The 16487-nt window shown below is 32.3% G+C and overlaps 1 protein-coding gene across 2 annotated transcripts; it reads right to left on the bottom strand.

Annotated features, from left to right (window-relative positions):
- Window positions 1-211: 211 nt before the first annotated feature.
- On the bottom strand, window positions 212-13108 carry LOC148622078 (neuronal acetylcholine receptor subunit alpha-9-like). 2 transcript variants are annotated; one of them, XM_088571597.1, is made up of 8 exons: window positions 12898-13108; window positions 10436-10708; window positions 8493-8537; window positions 7115-7224; window positions 6438-6658; window positions 5574-5900; window positions 2833-3071; window positions 212-2392 (listed from the first exon to the last, which is right to left on the bottom strand). In XM_088571597.1, exons 2-8 carry the CDS (start codon window positions 10637-10639, stop codon window positions 2075-2077), a joined length of 1464 nt encoding a protein of 487 aa, XP_088427723.1. In that variant the 5' UTR covers window positions 10640-10708; window positions 12898-13108; the 3' UTR covers window positions 212-2074. The 2 variants fall into 2 exon arrangements, with proteins under 2 accessions (XP_088427723.1, XP_088427724.1); XM_088571598.1 differs by lacking the exon at window positions 12898-13108 and adding an exon at window positions 11085-11208.
- Between the last annotated feature and the right edge of the window lie 3379 nt (window positions 13109-16487).

Genomic DNA, 16487 nt, shown 5'->3' with positions numbered 1-16487 from the left:
GTGCTGAACAAGGTCGCTTTAGAAACATTACACTGAAAATATGTAAAATGTGCGACTCTGGGTGTATTGAAGACGAGAAACATTGAACTTATTGAATGTGAACGTTACTCCGAGTTCCCACAGTCATATGAGTATTTCCAGACGTTGGCCACCATTTACAAATTCACCGACTGTTCTTTGGTGATGCATGCCTGTGTTACTAAGTACAAGACAGATGCGAAATTTTTATTAGACTTCGCCAAAATTTTCTTTAAACCAACTGACAAATTTAAACATTTATCTGAAACGATTAAATGATAATATTCTCTAATTTTTTTGGCGATAGGTAATTCTGAATGATAGGTCAGTGTATCATAATCTGGCTGTTATTTCATGTTCTATATATACATAATGTTATTACAAGTTGCACCATAATGATTCAGTTATTCATATCAGTCAAACATGAACACTTTCGGTAGAACGCAGCAAGAAAAAAAATCACACTATTAATCACGATCAATAAATGGAAATTTTATATTGAATATCTACACTACCTTTCTCTTTTTCCTGTCACATACATGTAATATATATTCGTTGACTTTGTTTAAAGATCGGGAAAGTTTCTATGATACTTACACATATTTCTCCGCTGTTCCACTTGATGTTCAAGAACTTAATCCGCTTCGGAAAATATCGATCCGATTGTATTATTCAAAGCTGAACTTCTGTGCATTTATTCACCCCACTCTTACCTTTGTGTAAAATATTCTCGCTATCCGTGAAAAATATTACATTTCTGGACTTCGTACATATTCTGAATCAGTCTCGCTAACACTTAAGAAAATAGCTGCTCGTAAGGTTAAGAGTGAAAATTTAAAAAAATGTTTCATGTCTTTTTTTTTCTATAGGTACTGTACATATATTTTTAGTTCAGTAATTCTTAACAACCTGATAGAAAGATACTTTTGAAACAAACACGCTGGAATGTTGCGTTTTACAATAATTGTACAAAACAGGCCAACTTATTTACCTGTAACTACATGTATCTCTACGATGGCAATGTAGTCGTTGTGCATATTGTATGTTATTCTCACTTATAAGACAGGGATATTCTTAATTTTAGCCAAGGATAAAATTAAATAAAAAGACTTACAATAAAACGTTTTATGGCGTTTTGTTAATACAAAGTATTGGCGGCAGCCAAGGCATTCTGGATTAATTAGTATTTTGAAAGTTAGGAAAAAAAAATCAAACACCGCCAGAAAATGTAAGACTAGAAAATCTTGGAAACCATCAGATAAGTTTTCAATCTTCTCAAGTGGAACTTTTTTCAGAGAACTAGGAATTTAATCGATGGGTATCCGATATTTTTTGTTTTGCACTCTCTGTGGGATTCTAAAAACAAAATGTACTGCCGATGCTGTACTTACGGTTTCCAAGATTTAAAAAGTTACAAGTGATCAGGAAATTAGATCGGATGCTTTCCACCCTTCATGTCACGATCAGTAACTTTGGAATAAAATGATACATCATCTTACAGTTGCGTGATAATACATGCGAGTATAATTTCGATAATTTAGAGACATAAGAGAAAATGGAAAGTGAAAAAAACCCTGAGATGACCCTTACGACGATTGTATGGTAAAAATCGATAATACTTTGTACATTATGGTATTTGTGGTATTTAACTAACACACATGATATACCAGTACTCAATTGCTTTAGCAAGTTTCTGAATGCCATTTGTATCGCATATAAGTGTGTAGCATCAATGTAATCGACATTTCAGTGAAGATACAATTTTGCGAATTATCCAATTCCAAGGTTATTCTCCTATATACCAACGTTTAACAAGGCTTAAAATCTTATTATATCTTATGTCGAAAACAGTTCAAATTTTCGATACTTTGCATCACAAGTCAAAGGCACAATGAAGATGAGAATCATAAAATAAATCCTTGAGCATCATCATCTATGAATCTTTCAATGAATGTTTTTGCATTGATACGATAGTTAATGGCTAAGCAAGCCAGTCAACTAAGCTTTCATTGCAGTTACTTCAAACTTCATAACAATTAAATGTTCCGATTTTTGATCACTGTGAGTCACTTGTCATTTTGGCCAAGAATATAATCGATGTAAGAAGTGTTGCAAAAACATAGAAGAACAAAAATATCCTGTCCATAATGAATGCTACTTCATGCCATTCTGCCAGATTGTCATTCTCTTCTATCTCTTTATCAGCATTTTTCTCCAGTTTACTGAGAACTACTGATTGTTCCCTCAGTAAACCTGGTATTGGATCCCTACTTTGTAATAACAAATCTTTTGTTGACCTGTTCATAACGATATGTCTACCACCATTTGCTTCCGCTTCTCCTTTATGAAGGTTACCATTTCCTATTTTTATCTCCTTAAAAATAATACAGATAATACAAGAATTTCATATCTGTAGGGTACATGATATTTTCTGATTACCTTATGAAATACAGTTAACCCTTTCGTCTAAAATAGAATCAATAAAACATGAAACACCATAATTATAACTCTTCAAGAAATGTTTAAAATGTACTCATTTTTGCTTAAATTCTCCACGAAATTGTCGATTTTTTTTTCAACAAAATAGGGGGTTCCTACTCTGGACCCGTCACTGCATGTTGTCATTTGGATAAGGTTTATCTAAATGTTACATTCACATAACTAATAGAGTATTACAATAGTAAAACATACAGGATGATGTGCATAACTTGTCTACTTGTCAGTCCTTGACTTGACCAGATACTTTTAAGATTGTAGTTTTTGATGAAAAAAAATATTGTCTTCTCTACCTCCATAACATTGTAATTTACGTACCTCAAAACCTTTTTCTGGGTTGATTTTAGTACTGTTACGTTTAGCAGAGTTGTGTGACCGATAGAATCTTTCGGTATTTTTACGGCTACAAACGAAAAACCCTAACTTATCTACAACAATATATTTAACCCATCGTGGAACCTTTCGTCCGTTATTTCCCCGGAAGTGGATATTTAGAACCATAACTGTCATAAAGCAGGAAAGAGCTACTAGAGTCATTGATGATGCAAAATACATTCCTGGAAAATAGAAACAAAATACATACATGTAGATGAACCATTCATATACGGTATAGTTTAAATTAAAATGAATATATTAACATTATTTAAAATCTATACATATATCGGCCATCATTTTCAATACCAAATGCAACTTCTTAAAATTAGCGTATTACTTAAATGGGGAAACAGAAAACGGAAAATTACTTGTGATGTGCAGAATTGTTTTAAAACACTTTCTAGGATATTTTATTTTGTAAGTATGTTAATTTCCATTCCTCGTCTGTTTTGTTCTATTCTACTATCGATCAACTAGCCTCTGTTGACTAAGATACTCAATCATACATGTACCACTTAAAGTGATGAATATTTAATTTATACATTTTCACGCCGTTCCATGGTGAGTTGAATGGATCAATTACAGTGTTAATTTCATTATAAATGTTAAAATATTTACAAGCGCTTTTTAGTCTAAAGTGTATCAAAAGTACAGATGAGATGAAAAATTCGTCGCTCTAAAATATCAAAACGTATATTCTTGATAATGTGCTCTGCATGCTTTGACAAGACGGTTTCTATACGAAATAAGGATAATGTGCTCTGCATGCTTTGACAAGACGGTTTCTATACGAAATAAGGATAATGATAATGCAGTTACAAATGTTGGTGTAACAAAGAAAGACTGGCTCATTTAGGTATTATTACAAATAATATACTCTACTATATGTTACAAATTCAGTGCTCTACTAGGTGCTACAAAAAGATTGCTCCAATAAGTGCTACAAATAGTTTGCTCTATTAGGTTTCACGTGCGTTTTGCTCCACTAGGTTTTAAAAAGCAAGCTTAACATAGAATTTGTTTGAACTTCTCAGAACAAGTACTTTCTCATGTCTTGAAAACTTTTTAACAGTTGTATGCGTTTCTCGATTTAGTTGATATATGTGCTAGAAATAAGGTGACACCCGACTATAACCTGGGTGTTCGTTATACTTGTAAAGTGCATGACATCTCATAAAGCTTAAAACATTTAACAAACTATCTGCACAACATATATATGACATGTAGGGCTACATTCTTGTACTAACTTCGCTTTAAAATAATCACAGAAAAAAAAACAAATGGTGGAAAAGCATTAAACTCACCACAAACTGTTCAGTTGAAAATGTATAAATTTGAATCAGTGCTAAGATTAAGTTAATTTTGATATATAACTTTGTATCAAGTTGTTTTTACTTTATTCCTGAGCATAAAATTAATGAGCACAGAGTCCAGGAGAGAAATACAAGCTAAATGAAATCCATTTCTGCGACCAATCGATCGGCATTTTAAAACACCACGCCAATACCTGTTACTGGTAGTCTATGCATTATCACGTGATCGTAATTGTGTACTCGACTTGGTTATATCAAGTATGAAGTGCACGAAAAGAGGACTCGAGATTTTACTTCAACTCCAGTGATTTCCTAATGTCATAAATACAAAAAGAGTTTATCGGACAAAGAAGCTCCGAGATTAACTGGTAGTAGGAACTTATGTTTTATTGTCGCTTTGACTTCAAAGGTCATTCAAAGCTAACTATTAGGTCAGTCGAAGCAAAATGTCAGGTATCAGTTAAAATATCGTATGTACAACACAATTATCAAGCAATGTTGAAATTGGTGGCGACGCCTATATCTACAATCTGTCACATTTTTTTTTAATCTTACGAGAAGTAACGAAGATCTGGTATCACAGTCGTGATATGTTTTGAAGTCTTATCCTATTAGTATCAGCATACAGAATACTGTACAATATATCGTCCTCGGACTAATGTTACTCTTATTGGTTTGAAGTTTAGTGTTGTTACACGTTATAAAGTGTTATAAAAACCAACAAAGGAGAGATAGGTAATACACTTTCCGCGTAATAAGGGTTCATACTGTTATAAATAGTCTGTCTCCAATAAAGGTGTTAAACAAGAGGTTTAACGAGTCATCTTTTCACTATTTCTTTAGAAGTAACAATGATTGTACTGGGATTGATTTTATCATTTTTAATTGCCTAACTTCTATATTTATAAACAAAAAATGGAAGCAACAATAGGAATGCCTATCAATATATCACGGCAATTGGAAAAGAAGTGAACGAATTAGTCTTAGTCGTATGTATAGGAAGGCATGCAGCTGCATTAAGCACTTAGTTTAGATTTTATTTCAAATTATTTCAAGCATAATTATTCCGTTGGACTTACCTACAACTTATCAAAAAGATAACAACATTATTTGATAGTTAAAACTGTAAACAGAAATAATGAAATCTGTTTGGATACCTCCAGAGGTTGTTTATATAGATGAATGCTGATACTTATAACATGAAACCCCAGGCTTCGAAGGGGGTGTAAAATTCTTCTTTTTTAAAACCTTATAAACTAGTATATTTTAACTTGCAATGATAAAAGCTATTATTGTAGTTGATCAGCTATGTATGACCTAAGAATCAACAGCGAATTTTTGTTTTGTACTTTTTATACATATCATTCTTACCTATGTATGGAAATGTATCAGAAGATGCCGGAAGTTGTTCAGACACCATTAATAGAAAGACAGCTAATGACAGTAGCACAGTAACATCCAATGAAACCTTCTCGCCTGACTCGGGTGGTAATACGAACCCTAAAGCAGCAACAGAACCAGTCAAAATACAGGGGAATAAAACGGTCAAAACATAAAACTGCGACTTCCTTTTTAACGTCAAATAGAAAGTAACATCTGGGTAAGGTTCCGGACAACAGTTATAATGCAATACACTCCGGACTACAGGAAAAGCTGCAACTTCCCACTCGTTATGTTCAATGTAACTATCCAAATCTCCTGAAATCAAAACAAATAAAAAATACTACTGACAAATGACACAATAAAAAGTCTAACACCTATTATTTTTTATGTATAAACATTTTAACTGATCGAGTTCCCTGTAATGTATATTTTTGTTGCATAGAAAATCTGTTTCTGAAACCTTGAGTTTGCAAATCTTGTTTTGGATCTATTTTTGGTCCATTTTGTAGAATTTCTTCTGTTTAAAGCATTCAAGCCGAAAACTGATTTGTTTTCAGTTTGCGACTTCAGGTAATTATCATAATTTTCTATTTTGTATTTATTACTTAACTATCTTATTGTTTAGAAATAGCTATGGAGCATATTTTTATCCTTTTTTACACATTAGTGCTTTTTTGTTATTGATAGGATTGCAGTCTACACTCTATAAACCTCCACTTTCTACGCAAGGGTCACATTCTCTCGCGAAACCATATATATTATACTACTGTTTTATAGTCGAGCAGTTGGACTACATTTACGTCTTGATTCGTGATTCAATTGTTGATTTCCTTTTTGATTTCTTCATTGTACCTTTTGTCGCTCCGCCAATTGTGAACAAATCAAGTTCAAAACCATGGTGAGACCAGGATCCGAAAGTCATTCGGCACACCTGAGTATCGAATGGGAAGTAGGTCACATCGATCCGACAGATACTTTTAAGAACTGTTGGAAAGTTATAAGATACTGAACCGTCTGATTTTATGGTGGCTCGATAATTCTCCCTCCCTGGCATCATCACTTCGTCAGCAGCACTGTAAGATATTAATTTAATGCGCTTTGAAATTCGTCTTTGTCTCAACATCTTTACAAAATGGACCCAAATTAGAGCTTTTTTTTTATATTTACGATACGTGCAGATGGGCAGTTGCTGGAGTAGAACTTGATTTAATTTTTTTGTCGATAAAGGAGCTCCTATTTATAAATGAACACTTCATTGTTATCACATCAATAGTTAAATTAGTAAATGTAGAGTTATCGAAGACTATTCATCATATTTAGCATATTGCATAATGATGAAAGGAGCATTGTTCAGAGTATAATAGAGTGTGTGAAAGATACAATTCAAACAAAATATAAAGTTTCACAGACAAATAAAACCCGATGTTTTTGAATTCTATTTCCGGGTGTTCCATTTCCATGTTTTATTACCTTTCGAAAGCACTTAAAAACTTAGGCAACATTACAGAACGTAGTTAAAGTGTACTTACCTGTCATATAAAGTGATGTCAGGAACCCAAACTGCCTCAAAGGGGACGTTGAAATATGTTATGCCATTGTAGTTTGAAGCATTCCATACAAAGCGACAGTCATTCCATCTCTGAAATTAAATTTATCGTACTTCAAAAGTAATGATTTCATCAATGCTTATTTACGTTAAAAGCATCTATGGACTATATGAAGATATATGGTCTCACTAACCACTTCCGGGTCAAATGGCCACCCCCCCCCTATGTAGTACCAAAAACACACTGAACCTAGACATATGCATTGTAAGTGCATTATTTGTGTGTATTATGATTAAAAGTAGTCAAAATAAAGCTGAGAATGTGTACTTTAAAATCATATATGTAATTAACTACAAAAGTGTATGAATATTGTTTACATGTGTGAGTAATTTGCCTCCATGCTGTCAGTTAGCAGAACAGGTAAAAATGTGGATTTTCAGTATTATTTATTCAAGTAAATTTTGTGAAGAATTTCTACTATGATCGTACCATTAGCATAATGTTTTTGGAAGCCTTATTTTCCAAGCTTCGCAACGGTATGCAGCTTTAAGATGTCATTTGTCCTGGGAATTCACAGTGAGACTTTGAAAATTACTTTTTTAACATGTAAAGTAATGGAAACGTTAGAAGTGGTTAGTGAGACCATATATATATATATATATATATATATATATATATATATATGGTTAGGAAGATATAGTAACACCCCCTTTATTTTTATAACATACGTTACAGTTAAATAACAGAAGTAGAAAAAAATTATTATACATATTTAAAATCTGTAAAGCCCACTACTTCGTGCGATCGTTTGTGTTTTTCCCTTCGGGCTTTCACAAAAATAGTTCCATCGACTTATGATTTTTCTGCAAAAAGTTCTGTCATTATTTTATAAGGCTTTTTCATGAGTTTCTCATCCGAAATTGAATTGACTTGGTATATAATTTCGATTTAAAAAAAATGTTTACATTTTGAATATCTATACCTAAGAAAAAGCATGTTAATGACATTTTACAGCTGTGTTTTCGTCATTTTCTTTGTCAAAACGGTCAACGCGTGATGGGGAGTATCATAAAAAGAATTCACTAAAGTGTGTACTATGCTACAAATGGACTCGTATCAAGTTCACGATCCGAAATTTTAACTATGAGGAATTGAGTTTAATGTTACTACATGTGTAATATGGATATTGTGCAAGTTTTCTTGTAGTTCTAATTTTTCATCATGTTAAATGCATATTTTGTATATGTGTAAAGGAATATATGTGTACATGTATTATTATCTTATTTAAAAATCATGATCTTAAAAGTGAAAATAAAAGTTTTCCACGTCGTTGTTTTCTATATTGAATTCTTTTACTTACCATTCTGAACCATATGTTCACTGTAACTATTTGTTCTCTTTCATTCTATAAATGTAAAAAGAAATATGCATAAATAATAACTTTAGACGAGATTTCACACTTACCAATACAGTGTACAATGCTGGTAATTGTTCTATATATAAGCAGTTGGAAAAGACCGCTTCCACGATCAAGGTGTTCTGTTAGCATCTTAGGCAAACTTCAACTCGTTTCAGTGATATTGTGTCCCATATAGTTATTGGTTAGAGCACAGGGGCTTGCTCCCACTATTAAATATGGAGACCCACTAGCGGGGCTGCATATTATATAGTGGGAGCAAGCCCCTGTGGATTAGTCGAACGACCTGTTATTGTTGACAAAATATGACTATTGCGATATTTCTTTCGATATTGAAGTACAAAGTAATAATGAGTTCAACCATGATTCAGGTATTGTGATCTTTAATCTGGTAAGGGATGTACGTTTGAATAACCTTCCTCCCGTTTTTACAAACAGTAATCAAGGGAACCAAGATTCTAGCGGAAACCAAAAGAATGCAATCCAGGGACAAAGACCTGACATGGAAAACAGACACACACAACTAAGAACAAAATTAACCAAAAGAATACGTACAAAGCAACAAAAGGAAATGAGTGACCCGGATTCCACTAAAAACTGGGAGCATGGAGCAGGTGCACCGGTAAGGTAAGCATCCTGTTTTTTTTTTGGAAACACCCGCCGAGCTGCCCATAAAGGTCCGGGATAGACAAAAGAGGACAGGACGATGTTCATTTGTAAAATGAAACAAATGTTTTGAGGACTTGCCAGGCAACACCTTAAAGTTAATGTATTCGGCTTCAATCATCATCATATGTATGATACAAGACTATTTATCGATGTTTTACAAAGCACAATTTCATTTCTTTAGATTTGTATTTCCCAAAGGAATGCTTATTTTTTTTGGTTTAATGACAAATGTTGGTATAGATGGCTGCGCATGAAAATAGGTGAAGCCATTTGGGTATAACTTTTTTCAATGTTTCAGCAGATTCATTTAATTGAGTTTTACCGCACCCGTCACGGAAAACCCTTCGTGGTTCAATGCACATTAAGATTTTAATTGTAATTAGAGTACAAAATTCGTGTTGAAAAAATGTTTCTTTATATTGCTATTTCACAAATGAACATCGTCATGAAGCATCTTATCAATCTCTTCCACAGACCACTAACCGATTCCCGATTTACTATGAAGCACTACGCTAGCTTATGTAGGCTCTGCTATACCGGATGTGAAAAGAAAAAAATCAAGGAGTGTGATATATGGCATGCGAAATAGGGTAAATGATATAGGGTTTAACCAAATGCTTATAATGTATATGTTATAATTAATGTTTAATTCTTCAATCACTAACATTTAATGTTTGTGATTGGAGAGTTCAAATTTGATATAAAAATATTCAAAAAGCAGGGGCGTACCCAAACGTCTTGTCAAAAAATTAAAAAGCATGGTATAGTACTCGTTAACTGCTTTAAACAAGTACACACATAGCAAGGCATCTCGTACCATTCGAGATTAGGGTGCTATACCTCTGAAAAAAGGATATTTTTGTCTAAATATGTGATGTACATTAATATTTGTTTAACCACATACAAATTCAATGGTGTAAGCTGTTAAACGGCGGGTAAAATGTGTATGATTTACTCAGAAAAAAATCTCTTTTTTCAACAGATTTTCCTATTTTCCCCGTGTTCAATGATGAAATATCCCAAAATGATAAATACTTATGTTGTCCAAATAAATGATTTTGAGATTCGATATTAAAGGTATTTCCGTTTAAAATGTGTCGAAAAATATTTCAAGTAAGTATAAATCCTTCACTATATTTTCTCATCCGTCATTGTTAGATTGAATATGGTGTTTTCAATATAAGAAAAACAAAAGAAGATATTGAAAGATAACTCACTACGTCCATAACTTGTCGTAATGCTGTGTTCAGTTTGACCGTCACATTTCCACCATTTTGACAAACCGGTAACAAGTTGGTGTTATAATTGTTTGTGATGAACAAGTCAGTATACAACTGTGATGTTATCAGTTGTGGATTGACAGGCCCTATTCCAATATAAACAATGAGGATAGTCCACAGGAGATGAGCTTGGTCCTTCATATTTGCCCGAACAGCAGATAATCGTTAACTCTACTGACTTGCTTAGTGGTCTTTGCGCCGGGTATAATCCTGAACAAATTTCAAAACAGTTTTTAAATGAACGGCATATATAATCAATGTTATAGATTGTTGTAGTACTGATTGTCGTTTCTGATGAAGCTGTTATACCTTATATATAGTCATGTGGGAACAGAACATGACTAACTATTGTCACAAACCGTCATATGTCTAGGGTATATACTATTGATAATTTAATTTTTAAATAGGAATATATTTAAAATTTATAATTCATACTGTTTCCAATGTTCATGTATCAGCTTCCGTAAATAAGGATTTAATGGAGAATCATTTGTTTCCTATGTTGAACATATTAGATAGGATGTATCTGGTTTGTTTCGATTCGCTTCGTAGAAATTAAATAATAGAAGTAGAGTTATATTCTGACCTTCTGGAATTTGTCTAATGTTTCAATGAACCAACACCATATCTGAACATGTATTATTATTGACTGTAGATGACTTAACTGTGACTGATGATTGAATTGGTTCCTTGTATCATGGTAAAAACCGAATACTTATTTTTTAAAAAGTTTAAGGAAGTTTTAACGCTGAACAAATTTCCGTCCCCTTAAAATATCTCCTTTTGACTTGTCTTCGAGAGAATGATTAATTTTCAGAACAATATTACTACCTTATAGCAATTAAAAGTACAATTATCAATCTTATTCATGTGTACATAAACTATTTTCGTGATTTGAACTTTAATGGTTATTTTACGCACCATAAATTTTTCAATTTTCAGATTTACACTATTTTAATCTTTTACATAGGACTCAAAATGTCAAACAGTTGAAAACTTAAATAAAATCTTTTAAATATGAGTAATAAAATAGATATTACGGCATGTTTTCCGGTCATGCTTATTTTTTTTCTTAATAGATAAAGGGACGAGACAGAAATTGAACAGAAAATGGATCCCATGCACGAAGTTATGTATTTATAAAACAACTGAAACGAGATTTACTGGCAACATGACATACAGCATGCGACATGAACGAGAATCACTGAAGTATAAAATACGACTCCCCATATCCGAATCCCCACGCTCTATTAAATGTCATACTAGGTAACTGCAGTAAAAAGGTTAAAACCTGCTTGATCAAATGAATTTACTACAGAATATAAGAAAAAAATGGCACAAAATGATTTACCGAGATTGTAGCAGCAAAAGAGTTCAATAATTTTTCATGCGCTAAACATACAAGGAAAATCGTTTTCATATTTCTCGACCCGCGCTCTTCAATATCAGATCGAACATTAACCATGGAGACTTAAGTGTTCGTTAAACAGCTGTTAGTGAACTATTTTACTTTCCATGCCTCATGTAATATCTGATACAGATACCTTGCAGTCCCACTTTCCACCAATTATATCATACTGACTGAATGAACAACTTTAACATATGGGTTGTCTGTTTTGGGTTTACCATACTTAGTACTAATAAGCAAAGGATTAAAAAAAAGTCGTTCATCACTTCGTCACAATAGCCAATCCTTTAAACTCGCATTAAAATGTTATAATACTACTCATTTGATAAGTAATTGTCAAAAACAAGAAAGAAAAAAAACAAACAAACAAACAAAAAACAGAAAAAAACATACAAAAAAACCCCCCAGATAACAAACATTTGGCATAGTTTGGAAAATTAAAGAAAAAAAAATGTTATAGGTTAACGGGTACATTGTAAGATACACCTCTGATTTAGACACAAGGCAGGTGGAACCGACCAGTGACAGAGTTGCTTAACATTGTTAAGAGTAACAGCAACAATGACGGTATAAAAACCAAATTAAACAGATATTTGAACTATTTACCTTTCCAACGAAATTTAGCCTTTAAAATAATATTTTACTGTCATACTTAAATTTTGGGAACTGAATATTGCCTAACTACCAGCAGGTCACGAGTGTTTGTCCCGCAATTTTTTTAAGTAGGACATCCGCTAACACACACACACACACACACAAATGCAGGACACCTAAAAAGTATGTTGTCTTTGAAATTAATATTCTAAAAGTAACGTTTATCACAGTGAAATTTTAGTTAAAACGTGTTCAGAAAATCATTTTTTTTTAAATTTTAAATTTCACTCAAAACTACAGATTGAAATTATACGCATACGTTACAACAATCAGTTTCGGATGAAAAAAGAGCAGAAAGAGCTAAGTCCACTGAAAAACATAAGTGTACTATACTTACTTCGTTTTTTTTTCACTGTGCAAAAATCCAATTTACAAATACACACAAGTAAATGTTATGATTGATAGAAATCTTTTCTCATTTGCAATAAAAGTTTTCCCTTCTAACCAATTTTTAAAACATGTAACATTCCTAGTTGTTTAAATGACACTTTTCGTACATTACTGGAGACTCGCGATCATTGAAGCATATATAAACACAGGTTTACCCCACAAATATACGGGTATAAAGTTAAGAATTAACGTAAACACTAAATTGTTTATAATTTGGATAAATATTTTGATTTCCTTGTATGTGTAATAGAATCATCAATGATGATGAAAACTATCTCTAATATATGTTATTTTCCAAAGGAGAGGCCATGGTCACTAGCTATGAGTCAACCCTGTCTAATAGACTTCACCTAGAGAAAAATGTTACGGTTATAAATTATGCATGATTTAATCAAATTTGCAGGTGGAAAGTCAACATTATAATTATCAACTTGACATGTAATTTTTCATTTACAAATGGGAAATTCGGAAAATGGTTATGAACAATTGAATTAGGTGCTTGAGTAATACTTAAGCATCAAAGACAATTTGAGCAATTATATTATCTCATTACCATTTCCTCTCTAGCTCTGAAAGATGTACAGATATAGATAATAATAGATACTCAGTCTTGTAAATTTAGCCCCCTTTAAATAGACCATCTAATAAATGACTTTGCATACTGTTTATAAAATAAGGCAAAGAAAGAAGACATTTTCTTTCAACTGAGTATTTTTCATGAATTGTTATTAAAGAAGTCTTGTCTTCTTGAGAAACTTCTTTTTGAGACCATTCTATTTCTATTGATCATAATGTAAACCACACAATGGTAAATAAAAAAAAAACGTTTTGGGTTTTCTTTTTCTTCCATTTTAAAGAAGTATTACAAAACATTATTAAAATCGTTTCATCGAGCTGCAAAATTAAGAAAACTTAAATGGTCAAACTAATATTCATTCAAATTTTTTTAAGTAGGACATCCGCTAACACACACACTCACACACACACACACAAATACAGGACACCTAAAAAGTATGTTGTCTTTGAAATTAATATTCTAAAAGTAACGTTTATCACAGTGAAAGTTTAGTTATAGCGTGTTCAGAAAATCAATTTTTTTTAAATTTTAAATTTTACTCAAAACTACAGATTGAAATTATACGCATACGTTACAACAATCAGTTTCGGATGAAAAAAGAACAGAAAGAGCAACTATGTTAATTAACATTGGATCATGTTAAGCAAGTTGTATAAATCTACGTTTATAGCTACAGTTTTACTGTCTAAACTCTGTGACATACAACAGAGGAAAAGAAAAGGTTTCATTAGTTGTATAGCAGTATCTAAACGGAGACCACAGTAAATACTTTTACAATCAAGATATCACCTGAAGCTAAACCATTATTTATGCAGGCCTACAGAGACATGATACAACACGACCTGCACACATCAATAAAATATTGCCAACTTGATATGAAGCCAAACCAAAATACAATAAATGAGATATATTTTGTATTAAATTTCCAAAATTACCTAAAATCAAAATTCATTTTTTAATAAATCTTTCAATATCCTATTCACATCTCCGTGTGGTTAAAGCCAGTGATTAAACCATTTAAATTTTAGGTGTTTTTTTTTTTAAATTATCAAATTACTGACATTTTAAAGAACACCAAAATATTTGATTTAAATTTTCTGAATCGACTTACATCTGAATTAGAGATATTCTATCTTGACTAGTAAAACACCTTAATTTAAACCATCTGCAATTAAAATTACTGTTTAAGTCATTTGGTGTAAAAGTGTATTACGATGTGTGGGCTTACATATTAAGTAATATGAATCAAATTTTCGGATTAATTCTTAGGCCTACATGTTATTTTTCATCAGTTAAACAATTAAGTTAAAGATACCTTAACACAGAAGGTAATGGAGCAAATTTAAACAATTCTTAGAACTATTGTTGATTGTTTGTGATGACCACAATTTCATTGTTATAATTCCAAAGAACACTAGTCTTATTTTAGTAACGGTTTAACCAACTACATTTATACGCAAATTAGTCTATTCTACTAACGGATCTTTATCAAGTAATTTACATACCAAACCTACACAGGTCTGCGTGGTTCATACAGTTCATGTATTTTAACTTTAATTTCTACACTTGGGTAGCCAGCCCTATAAGCAATTTTAAATGCAGTTATTTTTTCTACCGGATGTACCAACTTAGTTAGGCTGAGATATTCAATACGCTATAGAAATATCTTTTATCCAACAGATTGTGCGACCTCCGATAGGACATCAGCTTTGATTCGGAATGGTGTCTACCTGTGATTGTCTTTGGAAAGAAGTTCCGTGGACAATCTTTACACGCGTTTTATATACTTGAAAAATCAATAATCTATGGTCGTCCCTTGAATTGGTAAACATTTTGTGACTTGATTCAATGTTTTAAATCTTCTGAAACTTAAATCGTATGATACCAAAGTAAAACTATATACCTAGGAGCAAGGAGCGTTCGTTTAAACCCATGATGCAAGCGTTCGTTTAAACGCACGCTGGGAGCATTCATTTAAATGCACGATAGCAGCGTTCGTTTAAACGCACGATAGAAGCGTTTGTTTATTTTTGTACTTCGATTATTTCCTTTACTCAACTGTTATTTTTATATGATTTGCTATTATTAATTCAAATATTTTCATTAATTAAATTTTCTATTTTTTCTTTCGTCATTATATTAATATTATTATATTTTATCGTTCGTCTGTCGTGCGTTTAAACGCACGCTATGAGTTCGTTTATCGCGACTTTAAACGCACGCTGGGAGCGTTCGTTTATCGTTCGTTTAAACACACGACAGGAGCGTTCGTTTAAACGTACGATAACCTACGTTCGTTTATCTCGCGTTTGGTGAGCGTTTAGCGTACTGTGCATGCGGGAAACCTAAACGTCTCAAGAAGTGTATCACATGTAATGTGATTTACAAGAGGGTAGAATGAAAGAAGTGTTAATGAGGTTGACAGCAGATAGCTCAGATAAAAATTAATGTTCAAAAAGAGCAACTTTGATTATATTTTCCATTATCAGATTTAGAATTTTCGTATTTTCTTCTACACCAATCGTTAAACTGTATTAACAACATCAAATTCAACCGTCATAATTGGAGACTTCATTCTAAGCCCCTATATATTGGTCAGATTTTAGCACAATACCTGATAATATAATTTCAGATGTAACACACTGTCTGATTGGATAAAAACTTTTGACCATCATTTCAGACCAAATTTGTAAGGTGACTTTGACGTTATCAACCTTTTTTTGCTGTTTTATTCCTTAAACTTGGACCTTAAAATTAAATTAAAAGAATGTTATATTTTTTCTGTCTTTTTGAAATAACCTCAATAACCATGGTGCACACTTAAAAAATAACTTGCTACACAGGTTAATTTGTGTGCACCACGTAATTGAAGTTATTTCCATAGACCGAAAAAAATATAACAGTCATTCCTTTAGTATACCAGATTTACTACTACATTAGAATGGCTAGACACGATAAGT

This window comes from Perna viridis, chromosome 3 (assembly GCF_037379345.1).
Source record: "Perna viridis isolate PV_CMFRI_1.1 ecotype Kerala chromosome 3, ASM3737934v1, whole genome shotgun sequence".
NCBI lineage: Eukaryota > Metazoa > Mollusca > Bivalvia > Mytilida > Mytilidae > Perna > Perna viridis.
The sequence above is the reverse complement of the archived record's forward strand: the minus strand, read 5'-3'. Positions and strand labels throughout refer to the sequence as shown.